The sequence below is a fragment of the Musca vetustissima genome, unplaced genomic scaffold, assembly GCF_032173495.1.
Source record: "Musca vetustissima isolate MV318-11 ecotype Yass unplaced genomic scaffold, APGP_CSIRO_Mvet_v1 utg49011, whole genome shotgun sequence".
Taxonomy (NCBI): Eukaryota; Metazoa; Arthropoda; class Insecta; order Diptera; family Muscidae; genus Musca; species Musca vetustissima.
In genome coordinates, this window is record NW_026889040.1 from 44,786 (window position 1) to 70,063 (window position 25,278).

Sequence of the window (25,278 nt, forward strand, 5' to 3'; positions counted from 1 at the left end):
GCAAAATACTTTTTTGTGATAATCATTTTTGGGTTGGTATAGATTTTGGCCGATATCTTCTAGACCAATAGGTCTTTCGCAGTGATTCTTGCAGAAATAAGATCTAAATATGTCCACAAACATATCCCATCATACATAATTCATTATTCATTATTTAGTGTGCTGGCTTTAGGCGTATATATTGGAATTTTGTGAAATTTGTATTGAGGCAAAATACTTATTACACTCACTGTACATATGTACATATGTATTTCAAAATATATTGTCATCATATATTGTTCGAAAATATATCCTCATCGGATGATGAGTATTTGTATCCATGTTACTCAACCATATTTTCAAGCCGTTACCTTAAGATATACGCATAGAAAATTTTATACATATGTACATTCTTTCAGATGTATGAATAATTTTGATGCTATTACTCCTCAGTTTGATCTAACCTATGTTGCTTCCGTGGGATCGCTTGACTTACTATGAACATTTTAGTAAAATCCGTTTGGGGGTTTTTAAGCCGACAAACAATATGTTTTCTATTTTCTACGTATAGATTTAAATGCAGTGAGGTGTGCATTTTCCCTTGTCCGCTGTCATGTTGTGTGGATGATGCGTATTTACACTCATTTTACTTAGCAAAAGTTTGAAGTCGGTATCTGTAACCGTACTTAAGATATACACAAATTACAAGTTCATAACTTTTGAGTTTTGATTACGTTTGATGCTATAACAACGCATCCTCGTGAAATCTTAAAAGTTTATATAGCATATGTTATTCCCATGGCATGTTATGACCTTCTGTGAAAATCTCAGTCACATCTTTTCAGCATTTTTAGAGTCTGCAAACGAAATATTTTCAATTTTCAATATGCTGATTTTTTAAAATTCAGTAAAAAGAGCATTTCCGTTGATCGTACCATGCTCATTTTTGTATGGATGGTGTGTATTGACAACTTCGTTACTCAGGCAAATTTTGAAAACTGTATCTGTAACCGTTCTTAAGATATACGCATATTACATGTTCAGAAATTTTGAGGTATGTTTACTATTGATGCTATAACTCCGCATCCACGCGGAATTTTAAAAGTTTATATAGCCTATGTTACTTTCAGGGCATGCCCCGACATACAGTGTAAATCTCATTAAGATCTGTTCAGCGATTTTAAGGTCTATCGGTAACATACAAACAAACAAACAAATTTTTTTCTATTTTATATATATAGATAATTCTTCTATCCTTAACCTTAAATTTGAAGTTATCGATTCTTAATCCCATAATGCTTCCGACTTATAAAACCAGTACTAATAAAGGGTTACAACCGCTGAGATAATATATAGTCTGGAGGGACATTATAATATGGGTTACCTTAAATATGTGATACTACTTGAGGATACGAAAGTGGCGCCCAATATTTCATATCAGAAAAATAATAAATCAACTGGAGGAGCAACCGCAGAGCTAAGATATCGTCTGGTGGGACATTGTAATTTTGTTTTACCTCAAATATGTGAAACCACTTTAGCATACAGAGCGTTGCACATCAATTCCACACTGCAGAATTTTGTATGATTGAAAAACAACCCACTGTTCCCATAATCTCTTGTAGCATGAAATGTTTGTTATATTTTTGGGGTATTGATTTTATGGTCGGTCGTATTCAATTTTTGGGATTCCGTTGTGAATGATGAATGATTTGCAAAAGCAACAACAACAACAATGGCGTTATACACTCAAATGTACATATGTTGTTACACTCTGACAAACTTTCAGCAGCATATGTCATTCCAAAACAAGAAAAAAAATATTTTTTTTTATTTTTTAAATACCACATACGGATATATATAGAAAGGCTAACATTCTGAATAGAGAGGTCCAACAAATGTTGTAAAGGTTAAGGGGGACATTTTCAATAGAAAATAGGAGTATTTATATTTTATTTTGAATGTCAAGATGTTATCGACTTTAAGGATTTAATACACCACAAGGAATACTGAAGTAAAGATAAAAAATAATTTAAAGTGAACTTTGAATCAAATGATTTTTTAAATCTTAAATAAGCTAAATTGGAATAGCAATCGAAATTGTGGGCCCTATTTAGTCTGAATGCTAGTTACATGAAAGAATGAATGAATATAGTTTTGGATAGTGTGACTGATGCCGAAGAAAATTTGCTACAAATTAGCAGTACTAGTTAGGAAGCCAACTTACAAGTCTATGTGTCAAAGAAGGATAAACAAGTGGCGCCCAACGTGTCATAATATGAATATGACGAAGCAGTCTGGAGAAACAACTACTTAGTTAAAATATTGTTTGGAGTGACATTATAGTCTGGTGGTGCCTTCAGTAAGTCACACGACTTAAGGATACACAAGTGGCGCCCAACGTTTCATAACATAAAAACACACAACAGCGCAGGAACAACCCCTTATCAAAGATGTCGTCTTGGAAGACATTTTAGTCTGGATGTACCTTTAATAAGTGACATGACTTGAGGATTTGCAATTGACGCCAAACGTTTCATAATAGGAAAATTACATAGCAGCCTGGGGAAACAATCGCTGAGCTAAAATAACGAAAGGAGAAACATAGTCTGTGGCGCCCCAACATTTCATGATAGGAAAATGACACAGCAGCCTGGAGGAATAACCGCAGAGCTACAATATTGTCTGGATAAACATTATAGTCTGAATATACCATTAGTAAGTGCACGCCTTAAGGATACACAGGTGGCGCCCAAAACAGGAAACAAACACAATAGCTGGAGGAAACAACCGCTGAGCTATAATATCATATGGAGCGATATTATAACATGGGATTACCTTTATTATGTAACACCACTCGAGGATACGCAAGTGGCGCCCAACGTTTCATAACAAGAAATTTATATAACAGCTGGGGAAATAACCGATGAGCAATGATGTCGTCTGGAGACACATTATAATCTGGGCATGCCTTTAGTAAGTCATACGACTTAAGGATAAATAATGGCGCCCAACGTTTCATAACAGGAAAATCACATAGCAGCTAGGAGGGAACAACCTCGTAGCTAAAATATCATCTAGAGCGGCATTATAGTCTGTATAAGTCACACCATATGAGGATACACAAATGGCGCCCAAAGTTTCATAACATAATAAGAATAAAGACGTTGAGGTAACAACCGGTAGGATATAATCTGGATGAACCTTTAATATGTGACACAACTTGAGAATATGACACAATAGCTGAAGCTAGGATGTCGTATGGTCTGGTATCCCCTAAATAAGTAGCATCAAGGAGAGAATTCCCGATTCTGATTCCCATAAAAATTTCCGACTAATAAAACCAACACTAATAGAGGGGGACAAAATTATAATTTGAGTATGCCTTTAGTAAGTCACACGACTAAAGGATACACAAGTGGCGCCCAACGTTTCATAACAGGAAAATGAAGTAGTACCTGGGGGAAGTGACATCACGGAAGTGACATCACTTAAGGGTATCAAAGGGGCGCCCAACATTTCATAACAAGAAAATGATACAACAGCTGGTTGGTATAACCGATAAGCTATGAGAGATACGTTATAATCGAAGTGTACCTTTTATTAGTGGCACTATTCCAGGATACACAAGTGGCGCAACAGGAAATTTATAACGCATATATCGTCTGAAGAGACATTATAGTTGTGGTGTGACACCACTTGTGTGAATCCCAACGTGAAACTGAAGGAATATGACAAAGGAGCTGGGGGAACGACAAGTAAGCTATGGTATAGTCAAGTTGTAGCTTTGAAAAGTGTCCCTAAATGGCACAGAAACGTTGGGCGCCAGCAGGGGAATAAGCAGTCTGACGTGCCTTTAATAAATTGTTCCATGGCAATTTTCAGGCCGTGGACACCTTATTTAATTTCATTTTCCTATCGTTATCATTTCCGATTTTTATAAAATCTCCAATAAATAAACCCGTCATTAATAAAGCACTCCAAAGCAAAAAAAATTAAATCAAATCCTTTTCTAAATATAATCACAACACCCACTACATATTTGAGGAACACAACAAATAATATTTTATCCTCTTTCGTAGATAAGAGTCACATAATTTGTAGAGCTGCAAGCAAACATTATATTGCTCCCCCTTCTACTCTTCTTCCTATTACACATTACATATGATAAATGAATGATTTAACCAATGATACCAAATATTCCATTTAACACCGATTCATTTAAAGGTCATAAATTTCATTTACAAGAATTGTGGATGTGGGGGGGGGGGCGGTCGGATTGTGACCGGAGACAATGTTTGATTAGAGAATAAACAAAATGGGCGATAACAAAAGGAAGCTAAATTAGAACACTAACATATTAGTTGGAACATGTATGAGTTGATGTGTGTGTGTATAAATTGTTAAACTCATTAATCAATTAATTCAAGAATGAAATGGCACACAAAAAAGACCAATATTTCGGAGATTAAGAATAAGCGGAATTCTCTCATATGACCTTTAAAGGCCGTTCTTGGGTTGTAGTTTTTATGAATAATAGCATCTCAGGACGATTATGTCGGAGATAAAGACTGGTCAGGACCTTTATCTCTGTGATAAGAGCTGGTCTGGACACTTATTTATGAGATAACAGTCGGTCTGGACCATTATCTCTGAGATAGGGGCCGGACAGGACCATTATCTCTGATATAAGGGTCGGTCAGGACCATTACCTATAAGATAAGGGCCGGTCAGGACCATTATCTATGAGATAAGGGCCGGTCAGGACCATTATCTATGAGATAAGGCCCGGTCAGGACCATTATCTATGAGATTAGGGCCGGTCAGGACCATTATCTATAAGATAAGGGCCGGTCAGGACCATTATCTCTGAGATAAGGGCCGGTCAGGACCATTATCTCTGAGATAAGGGCCGGTTAGAACCATTATCTCTTAGACAAGGACCGGTTAAAACCATTATCTCTGAGATAAGGGCCGGTCAGGACCATTATCTCTGAGATAAAGGCCGGTCAGGACCATTATCTCTGAGATAAGGGCAGGTCAGGACCATTATCTCTGAGATAAGGGCCGGTCAGGACCATTATCTCTGAGATAAGGGCCGGTCAGGACCATTATCTCTGAGATAAGGGCCGGTCAGGACCATTATCTCTGAGAAAAGGGCCGGTCAGGACTATTATCTCTGAGATAAGGGACGATCAGGACCATTATCTCTGAGATAAGGGCCGGTATGGACCATTATCTCTGAGATAAGGGCCGGTCAGGACCGTTATCTCTGAGATAAGGGCTGGTCAGGACCATTATCTTTTAGATCAGAACCATTATCTATAAGATAAGGACCATTAACACTGAGATCAGGACTGTTCAGGGCTTTTATCTTTGAAATTCGAACCTGACCGAACTAATAAATCTGACATAAGGCCTATCTGGATCATTGTGTCTGAGATTCGAACCTATCAGCTCGATTAATTGTATCATGTTTCTTCCAAATAGGCTTCCCTTCAAAATTTCTTTTATAACCGATAAAAAATCCTCTTTATTTTCTTCCAGAAAATGTTCATGTAGAAATGGCCAAAATTTCACGACGTGCTGTGGCCTCGTCGTCGTCATCGTCTTCATCATCCTCAACATCAACTCCCAACGTGGTTGATACATCCGCATTATCGTCTACGTCGGCCACATATTCTGCGTCCATTACGAATTTATCGCCGCCATCCGAACCGACTGCATCTGCCACGTATAATCGCCTAAATGCCAATAACAATCTTATAAATGGTCGAAAAACGATACGTTCCATTCCCAATTCAGGTATTTCTTCATCTCGTTTCATTGACACTTCTTTGGACAATGGTCGAGATGGTTATGGAAGCAGTGGTGAAACGGTGGCCAGTGCAACAGTGGATCCGCTACGAAATGATGGTCCAAAATTTACCACAACTACACACAGGAATGTCTATGCTTATACAACAACAACGACTGGGTAAGATCAGTTCTAATCAATATTTAAAACTTTTAGAACATGTACTTATCATTTCTGCTCGTTGCAGACCCAATAAACATGCACCATATACTGCCTCACCAATGCCTCCGGATAAATACAATCAAACAGCCCCAATTCCCACACTTAGCCCCCGTGAACTTATACGAGCCCAATTCTTTGCCACATACGATGTCATGACTGGTGTACGCATAGCAGCAACCCTGGGTGGATTCTTTGGTCTGATGGTGTTCCTGATAGTCTATAAAAGTCGCAGTAGTTCCAATGAAACTTTGAAAGTGTTAAAGGTAACCTATTTCCACTTTTATATATAACAGATACGTGCCAATGACTCTGAATGTCCTTCATCTCGGGAATACCGGACCTATCCGGTCTTTATTTTCGGATGTCGGAGATAATGAACGCAACCCACCTTTATCTTAAAGACAGATTACCTGAACGACCTTTACCTCAGAGATAATGGACCTATTCGAACCTAGATAATGCATAAGACCGACCAAAAACTTCTAAAAAAATGGCGGATCTTTCTCAGAGATAAATTTATTATCACCCTTTATTTCGGGACCTGTCCGACTGATATTTCCTTCATAATCCAATTTAATTTTCTTCTTCATTAAATTTAGGATCCCAAAATGGCAGCTGTGGCCGCCGTATGCATGCAAGAGGAAGAAGAACGTGAAATCCAAGAGGCCATGGTCGCAACCGGAATGTCCATATATCCCGATGAATATGATGCCATCTTGTATAGACGTCAACGTATGCTCTCTTTGGGTAATGTCAGTGCTCCACCGATGTTGAATCGTGGTTTTCGCTTCTCATCGGTGGGTGGTGGTTACAGTAGCCTATTGGAACCGCCACGACGTTTTTCATTTTCCTCAGCCTCGGGTGCATTGAGTATAGGTGGCGCCAACTATGCCGGAAGTCGCAGACGAAGTGGTTCGGACACTTCGCGTATCTTTAGTAATTACCCCATGGGTAGTAGTTTTGGTACCGATGATTATTTCGTGGAGACCGATGATGAGTTCGATAATGGCGACTTCCAGCAAAGGGTGATGGCATCTACACTGGGCGAAGAGGTGGTGGGGAAACATCAGCACAAACGAAGTGATTCAACCAAAAGCAAACATGGGTTTCTTGAAGTGCCGTTAATGGTAAGTGGTGTACCATATCCCACAGAAGACCTCTTCTTCTAACAGAATATTTTTCTCTCTCGGTTTTCAGGGTCAAGATTCACGTCGCAGCAGTGCCATGACATGCTGTAGCACTGACAGTTCTTACCTAGAGAGACGTTGTTCTGCCTTTACATTGGGTTTGTCAAACCTGCCGCCTTCATTACAGCGAAAATGTTCAACAGCATCCCGGGCTTCGAGCACTGAAATGTGGGATTACTACTATCCCGACATTCAAGTGATACAGCCCACACCCAAACCATCACCATTGTCCTCGGAACGTAGTATCTATGAACAATTGCAGCAACAGACTCAGGCCACGAAATCAGGAACTGGAACAACGACTTTAGCAGCGGGAGCTGTGGCCACGCCAGCTCCATTGCATATGGAGACCACGCTGAAAGGTTTATCAACGGTTACAACCACGGCAGCCAGCAGTGGTAAATTGGCCAAACCGGTAACCTCTCTAACTACTGCCATTGGCAAAACAACGGACAAATCCGGTGGAGGTGTATCACCTTCACAGAAATTTATACGCAAGCATAGCATTGCCTACTACGATCCGGAGAGTGCCCAGTCGGGGCGTAAACAACAAATACACTCCATAAGTGCTGATACGGTCGATGTGTATCCCTACAATCAACCGCTGACTGAGAGAAGCATCTATGATGCGACAACGCCGGCACAATCGGCACCACCGGTGGGGGTGCATCAAGGCTTTCGTTTCACCGACTCGCCAACGGAGGAATTGCGTTTAAATGTTCGACGCAAAATAGCGGTGGTAGAATTGCCGCGCATACCCTATCCCGAACAGGATACACCGCCCAGTTTGGCAGCAGCGTCAGCATTAACCTACGACAACAACAATAGCTTCCCCTATACAAATTCGGCAGCTGCCAAGGCGGCGGCCAATGCCAATTCCAGCAGTATTAGCATAGACAGTACACCGCTGAGCATTGACAAGCTCAATGGTAGCGGTAGTTTGGGTACAGTGTCGGCCAAGGCATTGTTCAATGCCGAGCGACGGGCACCACTGGCCTCGTTAAGTTCCTTTAAGATCTCATCACTGGAATATCAGGATTCCGAAGCACGCTCCATGGATGAAGATTCGGTATTTTTGGATAGTGTGGCAGATACCGAAGAAGATTTGCGTCAGATGAGCAGTGACAGTGAGGAAGCTAGCCTGCAGGACTATGTGGCAGATGGCGATGCACAAGTGGCGCCCAATGTGGCACAACAGGAAAATGCCACAGCAGCAGTTGGGGATACAACCTCGGAGCTAAGATATCCTCTGGAGAGACATTATAGTCTGGGTGGTGGTGTTGGTGCAACAACAACCGCAACAACAAATCCCAATATAGCCGGTGTACCTGTAACAACTGGCACTGCGGGAAGTGCCAATGCGCGACAACGTCGTTTATTGCTTCAGCGTAATCGCACCATTAGCGTGTCTTCCAGTGATCGTGTGGCATTGTTGGGTCACCCCTTGAGAGATTTTCATTCACCCGCCTCATCTGTGGACTCGAAGCAAATGCCGCTGGAGACCCACTTTGGTGCCATCATCTGTACAAATAGTCCACCCACACATCCACGCCGGGCCCAGCTACTGCAACAGTATAGCGATCCACAAAGTCAGCCAACGACTACAACTACCACAACAACTACAAACACGACGGAAGACGACACCTGTTCCACGCTCAACACCGAGGTGGGTATGGGTGTAGAGACGCCGGGCGAGACCATTGACTTCATGATTACGGGTAGCAATGAGACCATAGGTTTAAGTACCACCACAAGAGGTTCAAGTCTAACACACCACAGTAGTTTAAATACTGTGGTGAGTTTTGGTCGCATTAGTCCTCTGACCGATAGCGCGCAGACCACAGGACATGAACGACAATTTCCACAGCAACGAGATCAACAAGCACAACCACAGCAACAACAACAACTGCCAATTTATACTTCTTCTTCGTCTGCCACTACATGTGCAACACAACAAACAATACCCGGCAACAATACCAAAACCCCCCTAAATACCCAATATGATCCTTGTGCCTCTTCTATATCTGATTCTTTTATACACACTAAGGAAACCCTAATAAAAATGCCTTCTTCTCTTAAAAGCCTGATTTTACACAAACCTTCCAAAGCAACAATCTCAGATCCGACAACCACAACGGCAACACCACGGCCATCTTCGTCAGCATCCGCACAGCACGAACCCATCAATACAATAAGTCGCAGTGCCACAGATTTAGCATTCGGTGATAATTCGCCGCAACAATCGACTATTTTCTATTCAGCCCTCGAAGAAACTCCGCTCTATGAGACGCGACAACATTCACCTTGTCCATCGGTAATGTTGGAATTACCGTTGATACGACTACCCACCACTGAGGAGGATAGTTCATCGATTAAATCGGCGACGGAGTTGAGACGTGAAAGTGATCTAAGTGCCGATCACAGTCGTCGCAGTTGTAAAAGTGATGAGGCCAGCCATCAGCCACCATTCGATCCCAGTCTACCCAGTTCATCACGTAAATGGTCCAAAGAAACATTATTCTAGCTATCAGCTTTTATACGAATGCAAAATCGACAGAAATCAACTGGTTTGCTGGTCATGATGGTGTCCGGCAATTAATCGACAGATAGAAATAAAACACACGCACATTTTATATTAATGTATAGTTACAGTTTGTCCAGGAAGTGTTTTGACAAATGGTGAATCTTTCATCAATTAAAGATTTTTTTGAAAAAATTATGAAGCTATAAAAAATTCCCGTTGTCTGGAAGGAATTTCTGAACATTTAGTTCAATATTATTATCCATCCTGGCGAACTGTAATTATAGATTGATGGCGGTATAAAGTTACTTTGCAAGCTAAGCACAGAGGGGTGAAAGACAAATTATGAAACAAAGGATCCGATCGTAAACAAATATTTTCACATTGTAAAGTTTCAATGTATGCGCACACTACAAACATGTTGTACCTCTAAAAATAAAAATGAATTTCTTCATTTTATTTAGACGTAATAACATGTATTCAATTTCCACAATCGAAAACAATTTCGTTCAATATTCTTGCAAGTAGTGATTAGTAGGGGTAGGTATGGGCATTCAATTTAAATCGTATCAAATTAAATAGTAGTTCAATTCTACGCTAGATGGTTCTGTTAGTACTTGCAGTGCAGACACAAACCACAAATAGTGAATTGCCGACATTACCATGAGATCGATAATAAGGTTCTTATTTTAAGCACAGGCACAAACCACAAATGCTGAATTTGACTACCGTGTGATCGGTAGTCAAACGGCGCCACATATCGACAATTTTAACTACCATGTATTTTGATACGATTTATTCGAATGTCCATAAATCACCTACACGTGGCGGCTTCTATAGCCCACAATTATTCAAAATACGTCATAACATCATTAAATTCGGTCTATAAAAAATACTACGACCATTGAACATTCACTGTAAATAAAAACTGTACGATTAATCCTTTGTTTCATTTGTATGTTCTGAAGATCATGACACAAATTCCATAAACAAAAGTTACCCTCTGTGTCGTTGTACTCCATTGTTTTTGTGCAATTAAAGGAATTTATTGAAATCTAAGTTTTGTTGAAGAGCTTGTTGTTGATTTTTTTATTACAAAAAAAAAAAAAACAAAACACGAAATACCAAAAATCCAAACACAGAAACCAAAAAAAAAATTAGAAAAAATAATCTATATAATATTAATGTATAAACAAATATATAATATTAGTCTTTAATTAGTTTTTAGTTAAATGCAAATAATGGGAATTGTATGTTAATGTTAAATGATGAAGTGGAAGTGGCCATTGAATAACGAAGATCCAGTCCCTTTTGTTCACAAAAAAAATTAAAAAAGAAAATGATTAAAGAAAAACATCAATAAATTGCATCCAAAATGTTTAGCTATTAAGATCATTGTTTAAATAGTAGTTGACCAACAACAATGTTTTTTTAATGTTTGTTTTTAGTAACGAAAATTAGTGAGAAGACGACGAAATTATTGAAATATCAAAATAAATGAAGCAAAAAAATTAAAAAAGAACAAATATGAAAATTTTGTTTTATATTCTTTTTAATATTATTTTGTAATATTTTTAGAATTCCATATGGTAATTTCAATATTATGAAGACTGTTATTATTTTTGGTATTATTTAAAACAAAGCATTTGTTTAATATAAATTGTAGATGACAATTATTAAATTCGAAAGGAAAACAACTCAATTTAGGAAACAACATTTTGATGTGTGAGCTGGTGCGTTAACACAGAGCAAAATCCATGATTAAATTCTGTGCGTTTCTGAAGAATTTTTTCTTACTACCGGCCCATAACTTCAAGATAGTATTCCATGTGACTGTACGACCTCGTATGCAAAATTCATGATGCTCTACGCATAATACAATAATAAGGTGATGTATCAAGATAAAAACAGCTGTTTTTATCTTGATTAACTGGCAAAAATTACAGATGCGAATATTTAGAAATTCTTATAAGGAAAATTTACTCAGCTAGAATTTTTATGTAGCATCAGCTGATTTTAAATCAGCAGTTTTGTAAACTAACAACAAAATTGTTCTCAAGCAAACTGATTGTTTTGTGAATTTTATTTTGATTTTGTATCCTTAAAACGCAAGTATTTATAAATATATTCAATTTACCGCTTGTTATCCATTTTGTTTGCGCCAAATTGTTTGTAGTTTTAATCAGCTGTGTCGATACAATCTTTTCAGTGGATGTTGTTTTTTTTTACTTTTTACATTTTTCTCTCTTGAAAACGAAAATTCGTATTTACTCTCTGCAAATTCTTACTGAGTAAATGTTACTGGGAAAGTAAACGCACGAACTTATTTTTGTAATGTTATCAGCATTGTATGGTTGTCGGCATTACGCGGCGAATTCAAATGGAAATGTGTTTTGAAAGATAATCAAGATATCAGCTGTTCCATATGGACTACCTATTTATTGCACCATGGCTCTACGGATACATATTCGAGCTTAAAAATCGACTTTTACACTCCTGCCTCTGACCAAAAAGTCGACTTTTGCCTTGTCTAAAAAGTCGACTTTTTGATCTTTCGATTTTGTCAAACCAGTTTAAAATCGATTTTCGTCTTTTAACGATTAATGCTAAATCGACTAAAAATTTAATATTTTATATGAATTTTTGTCACCAGATAAAAAAAAAACCGGCATGTGCAAATTTTTGGGCAATTCGGGCTTTGATATAAAAAACAAAGTATTTATGAACAAAATCGAAAGTCGATCTTGAAAAGTTGACTTTTCGATTTCATTAAAGATCAAAAATCAACTTCGACTTTAGGATTTCCAATACAAAAAGTCGAAAGTCGATTTACTTATCACTAGCCACGACATTGCCGTCGAAGAAAACAATGACCAAATTCACAAATTGAGATTTGGTGTCAAAGTCATAGACATATATCCAAGATTCACCATATGTCATGACCTTTTGGAAGTAATGTGGGTCGTCGTGAACGAGCGATGTCTATGCAGCCTCACGTTTCTTGTCTACAACTTCCGTAAAAAATCTAGGCATAATTCAAACAATTGACATGCAAGGGCGACCCGAACTTCTGTTCTCCTCATGGCCACAGATACTGTTTAAAACACAGTCGGGCGAACCACCGCACGCCTGCACTCTCGCGAGAGTACATATCACTATTCTCTAACACACATTCAAATGAACCAATTGAACAACCATTGACACACACACAAAGACAAGTGCGTGCGGGCAGAATTTTTTACGCTGTGCCCGTGCCTGGTTTAAAATGTCCTTTCTCATGTTAGGGGATCCCCTATTCTCAATTTGAAATTTTTACGATTTTTAATTTGCTGGCAAATTTGCGTTCATTATTTGGAAGTTTTTTAACTTTGCTTTGAATGCTTATAGAAAAGAAAATAAATTGACATATTTTTTTTAACATGATTTTTGACTGGAACTTCCCAATGCAAAAAATTTAAACGGCATTCGTACATGTCTGGCTTTGGTATGAACAAGGAATATTAAGAAATTGCGGAAATATTTAATTTATGTTTTAGAAGATCCCCATATTTTCGACCACAAACAAGGTTAGAAAATAAGGAAGACCTTGACCGATTATATTTCTATTAGCTCATACGATAGTACGTACAGAATAACGTGTCTATTAGTTTTTAAGTTATCATGTCCGCTATTGTAAAAACATCGTTTCGAGAAAAACGCGTTGAAAGTTTGAGAAGCACTATAGCAGTCGCTTAACGCTGATATAGTTGCTTAGTTGTTGAGAGTTTTTTTACTTGGGCAATTTTGAATTAGTGATCGAATTAAATAGAAAACCAAAATCCATTTTTCGGATATATGTTTGATAATGGAAGAGCCAACGTATATATGTAATGTTTTTTTTTTTTATCACAAACCCCTAATTGTCCAAAAATAAAACATTCCGAAACATTATTTTATCTATTGACAACAATTCATATAAAAAATTAAACTTTTATTATCGGATATGGTATTTGAGGGCAATTCCTTAGGGGTACGAAACCCTGACTATTAAGAACCCAAAAGAAAAACTTTGCAGAATGTTTATGGTAAATATTTCGGACAAATACTAGAGGTCTTTATAGTCTACAATTTATAATAAAGTTATTAGTGAACATTCTGAGCAAGAATCGATGAAAATACACAAATATCGAGTTTTTGTCTCTCTAAGCTATTTCTAAAATCTTTTGAGCGACATTTTTGTTGAATATATAGAGGTCCAAAAATCTCGTCTGTGGTTTTTATTTCAGGTTTATTTTAACATTAAGATTATATTTAGGTTAATTTTAAGATTGCATGTCTTTTTCTTTTTTTTCTGAAATATGTTCTTTTTGGGTTCTTAATATACTAGGCAAGGACTTTTGTACCCGTAAGAACTACCCTCAAATATAATCTACGGGACATAGTGCTTATTGTGTTATGTTTTCTAAATATTTTTTCACATTTGAATAGTCTTTTGATTTAAAAAAATAAAAATTTGATTTACAAAACCTTGTAATATATATCTCCTTGCATCATTCGTGGCAGAAATATTAACATCCATATATTGACTCACAGTTCTGACGGTTCTTTATACGTCTTCGTTTAAAATGTGGTGCTGTCGAGTCATAATTGTTAATACGAGAGCATCAAACTCCAGGTTTTTGAAAAGCTATTTTATTTATTATTATTGATTTGAGTTAATGAAATAATTCTTTATAAACCATCTTCTTTTATTCGTTCTTATCGAATTTTAAAGATTCGAGCTTTAAATTTCCGAAATCAAATACCCGAACTTGTTTGATATAATTTGCGGAGTTAAATGAATTAGTAGCTCTTCGGTGTAGATCAAGTGGGTTTTTGTAAATGTTGTTGACCTAAATTGATTTGTGAACCGTGTGAACTATTATTAACTTTATTTTTTGGTTTCAAATTATTTATTTAACATACTTTAATCAAAAATAATAACCAAACCAAAAAAAATCAATTCTACTGTAACTCATATACCTGAACAAAAGCACTTTACAAAAAAATAATATATAAAATAAATCCTAGGTAAAAACAAAAATCAATAACTGACAAAAATGCACCAATAATAAACGAAAATGTTATAAAACAAAACCAATAAATAATTAACCCCTAAATGTAGAAATTTTTAATAACAAATGAATAAATATTTTCATACCACTTCATACAATAATAACAACAACAACAAGAACCTATAAACAAATATTTATTTAGTCACTAAGATTCTGTAGTAATGGAATATAAATACAAAAAATAAAAAAATAATTATTAAAAAAAAAACAAATACAATTTCCTAACATCATCCCACCTATCAAGCATCTATTTTTCTACTGAACAAAATGCAATACAACCAAAATAAAAAAGTAATAAGAAAATACTAAAAAAAAGAAATAAAAAACTAATCAATAACAAAACGAAATTAAAAAAACAAAATTAGAAGGTTAAAATTCAAAATTATTTAGATGAAAAGAAAAAAAATTATTCTCATATATAAATTAGGCAACATATTTTTTATTCAAGATTATAAAGAGGAAGAAACAATGAAGAAAAAAAACTTATAGTCTGTTCATCTATTTTCTAGGCAAATTTCAAAATACACACATACATACACAAAAATAATACAAACGAATTAAAAAAAAAAATTAAATAAAAAACAATAACAAATATATTTGTACATCTATTTTATACTGAAATCTCCAAGAGGAATTTACTCACAAAACATTTATACATCGTTTCAATTTTCTATACCGAGCTTCAAAAGCTTGCCTTAACTCTGAGTCCATATTTCGAACTATAATTTTATTTCAATACTCTAAGTAGTGAATTTGGCAGCACTCAAAATAAACACAATTGTAATTTACTATAAATTCACGAAGTATAGTTGGGCCTTCCTGTCGTTACTCCCAAGGACCAATACACTCAAATGAACGATCTGTACAAGGTTCTTCCATCAACTTAATTTGGTCTCGTTCACCTAATACATTTCATTCGCTCATCTATATCAAGACCTATTCGTAAGGCCACATCCATGATGCAATAATAAGGCAATGTATCAAAACAAAACCATTTGTTTTTATCTCGACCATTTGTCAATTTTTTCCTTATAATATTTTAAAAAGTTGGCAGCATTGTACATCGAATTCAAGTAGAAATTACGCACTTTGACAGTTAATCAAGACATCAGCTGTTCTAAATGGACTACCTATTCATTGTGCCATGGCTACATCAGTTGCATATCAGCTGATTATCAGTTGCATTCAAGCTAGGCCTACTTATAAAGTCTTCTTAAGGGGACCCCCCATTCTCGGTGTCAAAATTTTTGTTGATATAATTCGAATCTACACTGATTAAAGAATGGGGGGGGGGTTCCCTTAAGGATTAATTGCATATCAGCTGCTTCTTCAGTTTACTTCCCATTATGATTCTTGAAATGTAACATTATAAATTACACATGTTTTTCGCTCTCTAGTTGACCTGTTAATAGGCTTTGGAAAATTCAGTCAAGATCTAGATCAATGTCATCTAATAAGGTCACAGAAAATGTTTAAAAAAAGCTGATATTTTTCAAGATTAGTGTAAAAACTTTTGACGTTCAAATTGTAAACATTACACTTGAAAAAAGCAGTTTTTGTTTTTAAGTGGCTTTGCAGATAACCAAAAAAACATATAGTAGCTTCAGGAACGAGAGTGGCCAACTCTAAAGCAGGACCAAGGTCTATTATCGGGGTTTTACACTTATTGGGATTGGTGTTGAGAGTTTTTTCTCTCTCTCTCTCTCATTTATAGAGTTGGAAATCATTGTCACAGGTAGGAACAAAAAAGGACGAAAAGGTACATACAATTTTACTTCAAATTATAATAAATCATAATTATCGAGAAATATTGGCCAATATGTATACCAGTTATTTGGATAAATAATATATTTTAAATTTAATCGTAAATGTATTCACGAATAATAACAAAAATCTACTTTTTGTTTTGGTACGTTTATGTCAATTCGTACCTTTTGTGAACAATAAATACGCTTGTTACAAAATTAGAAATAGCGCATCTCTAATTGCTCTCAATTTACCAATGAGAGAGAGAAAAACTCTCAACACCAATCCCAATAAGTGTAAAACCCCTCTTAGTAAGGTCATCCAGGGACACCAGCTGCCTCTCAAGTTTGTTGTCAAAATCATTATGAAAAAGTAAACAAAGTCCAAATTTTTGACATTAGACTTTAGATAAAACAGCTGACTTTCGCTAGCTGGGTGACCTTATTAATAGAGCAGTGCATTATCAAGTTCCATTAATAAGGTCATCCATGGAGACCAGCTTAAGTTTGCTGTCAAAATCCATTATTGTGAATAGACTTCCATTATGAAAACATAAACAAAGCCCAAATTGTTGACATTAAACTTTAGAAAAAAAAACAGCTGACTTTCGCTACCGTTTAAGTCATAAACCGAATTCAATTCAAATGGAAGTCAATTCACAATAATGGATTTTGGCAGCAAACTTAAGAGGCCTCTAATATTCAGCTGGTCTACATGGATGACCTTATTCATAGGCTTTGGATTCGTTCATTTTGAGAATTGCCAAATTGATCCATCTCACATTTTTTTTAATTTTTATTAACATTAAATGTTTCTATAACAAGTCTTTATTAATACTTTCATTCAAAACCATATCAAACTGACTACTTCTCATCTACAAAAAAAACTAAAACAAAAATCAAATCATTGTTGAAAATGAAAACAAAAAATACCAAAAAAATTGAACTACATAATTATAAATTGTTTTTAATTTTAAGATAAATGCTGAATGAAGATGGTATTATTATTAAACAAAAACTATTATTATTATTAGCTACATAATAAATATATTTAAAAAATATATATTAATAAAATAAAAAATGACAAAAGAAATGTTGTAGTCCCAAAAAAGAAAAACAAACAAAAATAAATATTACTAAGAATTGTTCAATGAATTAGAATTTAAAATGTATAACTGAAAAAGAAAATGTATAACTGTTATAACAAATAAAAATAAAATAAAAAGTAAACCCAATAAAAACATCAAAATAAAATTAAATACTTAAAGTAGTGGAACCAATTGTTTGATAACATCGTAACAACAACAAAAACAGTGTAGCATTTAAGAGAACTATAAGTGAAACAAATGAATTAAATATAACTTCAATCCATAAACAAAGAATTTATATAGAAAACAAGGTAATAATAAATTGCATCAATAGCTAACGGGTAAAGTTTTGTAGTAATGTTTTGCAATAATTGATGATGTTAAAGACAAGTAAAAACAAAGCAAAGTTCGGCCGGTCCAAACTTTTTATACCATCCACTAGAGGTGGACATTTAGCGCGCTATACCTTACTACATTTTTGGTAGAAAGATTTGACACTCAATGAGAATCAAATTAAAGCCAAATCGGCTAAAAAGTGCACAAAATAGCAAATATAGGAACGCAGATATAGGGTGCCTTGCTAAAAGTAGGCCTGATATCCATATTTTTTTTTAGGGAGATTTGCTACCAAAGGGAATTTTGACACGTTTCTCTGGGAGTGTATAGCTATCGTATGAACTAGGATAAAGTCAATTTTTGAGCGAAGTGAGTAATACACGTTCATACCAGAACCCTTTCTAACAACCTTGGAATTTCCAATGTTCCAGTGAGGAGTAATCATGCCCGTCATCAAAAATAATGACTTTTCTTAAATCACTGAAAACAACAACAATCTAATTTTGCAAATTATTTTTCTTTTTCTCTTTTAAATCTTCAATTATATATGTGTAAAGTTACAAACCTTAACATGCATTGGTATTCATTTACCAGCCCAATGAAAATCTTGAAAAATTAAAATCGAGAATGGGGGATGTCCCCTTAAATGAAATACAGCGATATTTTTGAATGGGTACACATGTAACACGGTTATTGATCTACGTACAGCTGTGCTCATTAAAATAGTAGTGTTTAGAAACTCTCAATTTGTTCTAATTAAATTGCGCAAATAAATATTTTTATTTCTTTTTATAATTTTCAACACATTTATTTTGGAAAATAATATGTTTTCCAATTACAACGTTACCTAAACTCCAACGAAGCGTACAAAAATATTAATTTATTGTTTGAAGAAAGGTTTATTCGTAGTAAGTAACTTAAAACGAAAATAACACAAACATGTTGGATAAAAGCAATAGTTTAATACACGTATAGCTTTGGCAAATTTCATATGTTATTGCAAAACCCTTATTATACCGTTCGCCACGTTGTGGTACAGGGTATTATGTCTTTGTGCATATGTTTGTAACAGGCAAAAGGAAACGAGACAGACCCATGGTTCCTTTTGAGAATATGCTTAGAATCACTTTCTGAGTCGATTTACGCATGCCCGTCCGTCCGTCTGTCCATGTTAAATTGTAAACAAAGTACAGGTCGCATTTATGATCGCATTTGGATGAAATTTGGCACAAGTCACTTATTTGGCCCAAGGACGAAATTGGAGAAAATTGGTTCAGTTTTTGATATAGCTCCCATATATATTTTCGTCCGATATAGGCACCAAATCCCTATATATGTTATGATTTCTACGAAATTTTGCATATGGTACAGAATTACGGCCAGAATGATGTGTGCTAAGTTTCGTGAAAATCGGTTGAGATATAGATATAGCTCCCATATATATTTTCGTCCGATTTTAGGTAAATGGTGCACCAAAGTCCCTACATATTATTCGATTTTCATTTTCAAATCTGCCCGATTGAAATTAAATTTAGCATAATTTGCATAATGCTTCCTTCGAGGGAACATTGACATGAAATTGTTAGGATACATGTGTACAATATACATAAAGTGGTGAAGGGTATCATATAGTCGGCCCAATCCGACTTTACTACTTTCCTTACTGGTTTTTAATTACAGCCTTGCAGCGGATATAGTTCATAAGCTCCTTACATCGCTGTTCTGGTATCTGGGCCCATGTTTCTTGAATTACAACCCATAGTTCGGCTTTTATTGTTGGTTTAGCATTGGCCACACAGTCGCCGGATTAAAATTCGGTGTTTGCGCAGGCCGTGGCATTACGTCAATACTTTCGGATTCAAATCATTCCTTTGCGAGTTTGCATGTAGGTTTAGGTTCATTATCCTGATAAAATGTCATTTTAATGAGCATTTCCTAACTGGCATATGGTTGCATACTATTGTTTAGGATATTAACACCCATCATTAATCATATCGATTGGCACTACGTCATAAAAACAGGCCCAAATGAATTCATTCTGATGAAACGAGCTGGTACTTGTGTCACCTACAACTATATAGAGAAAAATCTTTATGGTTCTCTGTTAAGACTACCTTCAGTTGAAATTGTTCTGTATAGACTTGCAGAATGTTCAAAAATAACCTATTTATGCCAATTTTACGACCGTTGTTTGTTATTGCACAAGGATTTTTAAATCATAGTGTGGCCAACATTTTCCATATTTTCCTTAGACTAAATCTTTTTGATAGAAAGATTTTAGAAGCTGAGAGGGTGCGTTAAAATGGCGTTAAGGACTTTGTTTAACTATAAAAAGGGAGCCCATGTCGTTCTTTTTTTCAATCCAAATATTTCACATTACGCTTGTCCGAGTTCCTTGGCAATCAACAGTGTCTGATTTATATACCTACACACCGATCATTACACCAAAGGATCCTTATTGTCTTTAAAGTATCAACTCTCCACATTCAACAGAATGGAGTCCGAGTCACTTGATTTCTATCATCCACTCCCTCCAAAATAACAGTCTTACTGCTAGGTGAGCTGGAGAAATCTGGTTTCGATAACCACCATATAAATTACTGATTAAAGAATTTTTTAATTTTGCTTTTGCAGGTACAATATTACAATAAAAACGGTAGAATCTATCTATCTACTATCCGAAGAGTTAACCACATGCTAAAGTAACTAGTGTCTAAAGGAGATTAATAGTTGTGAAAGGATTAATATTAATAATTAAATTATTATTGTGAATAATTTTTGAGGCTCCGAGCGTTGAGATCACATGGGCATATAAAGATCATACTTTAAACAGACCCCTTTAAATATATTTAAATTTATATTTATTTTTTATGGCTGGCAAGCCTTCATTCTTTTTGCATGAAAGTACAATTTGTTATTTAATTATGTTTAATAATATATAACTCAGGATATGTAATTTTTTGTCATCAGATACATATTGATGGCTTTTAAGGCTTTGTATTTTAAAATAAATAAATAAAACTGAAAAGAGACTTTAATATGTGAATATTAAATTTTATGAAACATTTACAGCCTGGTTTTGTAAAATTCGAAGCGAACCAATTCGAACAAATTACAGCCAAACCTTTATTTATGCCAAAGAATGCATTTTTCTTTTTGTTTCAAAACAAAAAAAAAACAAATTTTTCAAAAGCAAGCAGTCGTAAGTCAGTCGAATTCGAATTCGTTTAGAATTTTACAAAACAGTCAGTTACTTCTTAGAAATATAAATTAAACCCGATTCCGATTAATTTTGACCTTTTTGAAAAAATTTAATTGAAATCCTAAAGGAGCTTTAATATCATTAATTATTGCATGACATTACAAACAAAGACAGACAATGAAACGAATGCTACATATTACAGTATTAAGGAAAATCAGTTAAGCATTTACTATAATTTAATTGAAAACCAAAAATTGAAAGCTATAAACAAAAACCAGTTTCTGAAAATTTATAAAAACCCAATGATTTTGTTATTTTTAACAAATTAAAATGATTTAATAATATTAATAAAATGTCTATGATAACTCCAAAACTAAAACACCACACAGAATTGTTAAGTTTATAACACAAAATATATGTATGTAAATTTTCTGTTTGTAATTTAATTAAGATTTAATATAATTTTAATTATAAATTAATTTTCCAATTGAATTTATTTAATTATTACTGATAAAATGCGAATGTAATAACAAAATTATATATAAATTAATTAAAAGGAAAATATTATATAATTTAATAATACTACTAAGTTTAAATATAAAGCTGAAATGTAATAAAAAAATACATTATAATTAATTATGATTTATAATAACAAATAAACAGAAAATAAATATTATTTCTTTTAAGGTTGGTATATGATCTGATAAACACAACAACCTATGTTAAATTATCAATTCGCAAAAGTTTTGGATTGAAATGGTTGAGAAAGGTGTACCTAGAACGTTCATGTCATCATCAAAATGTCTTGTCAATGATGTACGCCTTTGCCATACCAAAACATCCATAATATAATAATGATATAAAAGCTAAAAACTAAATATGTATGAGTAAAATTTTAGTTAAATGTTATCAAATACAAAATGTAAAAAACCAAACAAGAAAGAAAAATTATCTTTTGAAAACAAATAAAAGATGAAATTAATGTAAATGTTAGAAACAATTTAATAAAGATGATGAAAAACAATCAAATAATATATGAAATGAAAATACATGAGAAAAGTGAGTTTTATTCCAAGAGGTTTGCATTATGTAACATATAAAATCGATCAGACCCAGTTGGTACGCGTTTATATGAAATATAAATATATGATTATTCTATGGACAATTCTAAGCAATTTTGGTGAAGAAACCATAGGTCTATCTCGATTTTCGAGTCTCCCACTTTTCAAAAAGTGATTTTAAATGACCGATATTATGTTTGTAGATCACCCAAATCTAAATTGTACAAAATATAGTATCATTTTCACTCCAACAGTAATCTTAATTCTAAATTTCAGGACTCCAACACTATCGGTCGGTTCGAAATTATATCGAAGTTAGTACACATTAATATAAATTTTCATAACTACCTACCACGAAAATTCCAACAGACATCGTATTTCTCAATCCCAAATCCAAATTGCACGAAATTTAGTGTCATTTATCACGAATTTCCAAAACTTCCTACATAACATAATCCTATATTTCAACAGTAATGCTAATTTCAAATTTCAGGATTCCAGATCCATCGGTTTACCTATATCCAACTTGTATCAGATATAGTACCATTAAGAACAAATTTCCAAAACTACATCCATACCCCAATCCGACACTCCAACAGTAATTTTAATTATATATTGAGAATTCCATCTCTACCATATCACCTAAATACAAAATTGTATCAAATGTAGTACTGTTTAGTACCACTTCATTATGTCGACCATTGTACCAAATTTAATACATTTTAGAACTTTTCGTACACTTATAGTTAGAATTTCAAAAAAAAAAAAAAAAAAAAACCATTTGATATATCTATCCATCTGTGACCCTCATTCCAAATTTAATAATTTTAGCTATACCGGTTCCTCAAATTAAAATAGTACCATAGTTATTTATTGTACTTTTTGTGCCGTCCTAGTACGAATTTTAAATAACCCAGCCTTATCTGACACCTTTGAATTTCACCTCCAAGATTCTAACTGACTACAAGAACTAAAATTTTACTATCTACACTCCAACAGCTTCAATTTGCCTCAGTAAACTTTAAAAATCATTGAGAAATACCAAGATACCAGCGGAAGATGGGAACAAGTCAAGTTTAGGAGCTCCACTTGGATCGGATTTTTAACATAAGTAGTTCTTGTTGAGATGATATACATTTTATGTGGGAAAAATGCATACTTCCCGAGATATTGGCCTTGAAAATTTGGACATATTTTATAACAGCCGTTTTGCCGTTGCCACCAATTCAATTAAATCCCAATTAAAATTAAATTAAAAACCAATTAAAACTATTTAAACATGTCTGCGCCTCTTGGGCTGAGGAACTTCTTCATCATCTTCGCTAAAATCCTCGGGACAACTTACTTCCAACTCTATTGGGGTCTCAGTCAAACCACCTTTAATTCCTCCGGTTCGCTGTTGACTAGTTGACTTAGTTGGATCTTACAGCTGAACAGCAAATCCAAGCAATTCAAGGCAAGAGTTTTTCTGATTCGCTCGGCACCATCTCAACCAACCAACCGGCAGTTGGTATACTCACCCCCGTTTCCTTCATTATATCCGATAACGGACCTCTTCGGTCAACCTACATGAAGGAAACACGATGATGTAGTAGATGGACAAGTGCAATTTTCAGAAGAGCGTTCCTTTTTGAAAGAAACGCTTGAAATTGGACTTGATATTCCGCCATCGAGAAAACGCTTCTCACTTCTACAAAAAATAATTTTATTTTTTTATTTCAAAATACCAGCCGGAGGTATCAGTCCCCCTCCTGTTATTTAAAATTTTACCAATTCGAACATTTTTTCCACCATTTTGCACATTTAACGACACTTTTTGTCATACTCTTATAAGGAAAAATGCAAATCACCCTTACACATCAAATCGATAAACAGCCCAACGAGGACTACTTACGTTAAAAATTCGATCCGAGTGAAGCCCCTAAACTTGACTGAAGCCGGAAGTGGTTGCAGCTTATTAATAAAATAACCTGAACAACATGGAGATTTCGATTTTTAATTTCTGTTCTAAAGTCTACTTTATTTAAAAATATACGAATTTCTTTACCTACAATAAATTAGTCTTATCGATATAGTATGTAGTAATTACATCTCCGCCATACAGCGAACACTTAGTATCTGTATTTCGTTGAATAATCTTTGGGAGATACAACCAGACCACGACCTTTTCTTGCTCCTCGATACACTGTCTCCACAATATCAATCATTTCTTGTTTATCTTCCAGTGGCCAATTGATTTTGTTATTATTACCCGTTCCCAAATCGATCATAATGTGTTTGTTGCGGAAGAAGAACATCACCGTGCATGGGTCGTACAATTCATACATTTTGTTGAAATCAGGAACCTCCGTAATATCGACCAAATAAATCACAGCGAAATTTTTCACTTTCTCCGCAATGCTGTAGAGAACTTCATCCATTTTCATGCATGCAGGATCCCAATCGTGACCAAAACGAATTACCTGCATATAGAAGGGACGAGTGTCAGTGAGTGGTTAGTGGTAGTGGCGGCAAAGAAAGATCGAGATGAATCTGGAACAATGGTATGCAACTTACCACAACTCTATCTTCCTCCGAAAGAATGGCCTGGTCCACCTGCCAGCCATTGTGTAAATGTGGTAACATATAAGACATGGTGCAGCTTCGATTATTTTACCTTTTCCAAAATCTTAAATGTGCAGTAGCTCTGTGCTCTGTTGATGGTTGATGAAATGAAATGACGTCTATACAAAGCCTTGAGAGAAACACAACGCCGTAACGAAGGGGAACTAGTGAAAATCACCGACGAACAGCAGGAATCAAAACAAAGGCGGTAACAGTTTGAATTTTGTATTTTATATATGAAATACAATAGGATGATTTAAATTTTCCTTAGAACAGGATCTCCTCCGTGAAAGGACGAATATTTTGCCGTTTTGTACTTATCCAACTGCTACGATAAATGTTTATAAACGTCTACTTCGTTTATAAACGTTTACTTATAATACTGAAGAAACATTGAAAAACGTTCCACCTGTTACGAATGGGATGGGATAAGACAAAATTCC

The 25,278-nt window shown here is 34.9% G+C and overlaps 2 protein-coding genes across 2 annotated transcripts; one reads left to right on the forward strand and one right to left on the reverse strand.

The window, feature by feature from the left end:
- Positions 1-5,671: 5,671 nt before the first annotated feature.
- Positions 5,672-9,709, forward strand: LOC133336781 (uncharacterized). Its single transcript, XM_061545062.1, has 4 exons — positions 5,672-5,956; positions 6,024-6,261; positions 6,598-7,125; positions 7,196-9,709. The coding sequence occupies exons 2-4, from the start codon at positions 6,058-6,060 to the stop codon at positions 9,707-9,709; spliced, it is 3,246 nt and encodes a 1,081-aa protein (XP_061401046.1). The 5' UTR covers positions 5,672-5,956; positions 6,024-6,057.
- Positions 9,710-24,342: 14,633 nt separating this feature from the next.
- On the reverse strand, positions 24,343-24,882 carry LOC133336782 (thioredoxin-like protein 4A). The gene is made up of 2 exons (XM_061545064.1): positions 24,788-24,882; positions 24,343-24,693 (listed from the first exon to the last, which is right to left on the reverse strand). Exons 1-2 carry the CDS (start codon positions 24,863-24,865, stop codon positions 24,343-24,345), a joined length of 429 nt encoding a protein of 142 aa, XP_061401048.1. The 5' UTR covers positions 24,866-24,882.
- Between the last annotated feature and the right edge of the window lie 396 nt (positions 24,883-25,278).

Coding starts and splice junctions, on each gene's coding strand:
- LOC133336781 (XM_061545062.1), top strand. CDS start 6,058: ATGCCTCCGGATAAATACAATCAAACAGCCCCAATTCCCACACTTAGC. Junction 6,262..6,597: donor AAACTTTGAAAGTGTTAAAG/GTAACCTATTTC, acceptor CATTAAATTTAG/GATCCCAAAATGGCAGCTGT. Junction 7,126..7,195: donor TTCTTGAAGTGCCGTTAATG/GTAAGTGGTGTA, acceptor CTCGGTTTTCAG/GGTCAAGATTCACGTCGCAG.
- LOC133336782 (XM_061545064.1), bottom strand. CDS start 24,865: ATGTCTTATATGTTACCACATTTACACAATGGCTGGCAGGTGGACCAG. Junction 24,694..24,787: donor CGGAGGAAGATAGAGTTGTG/GTAAGTTGCATA, acceptor TTCTATATGCAG/GTAATTCGTTTTGGTCACGA.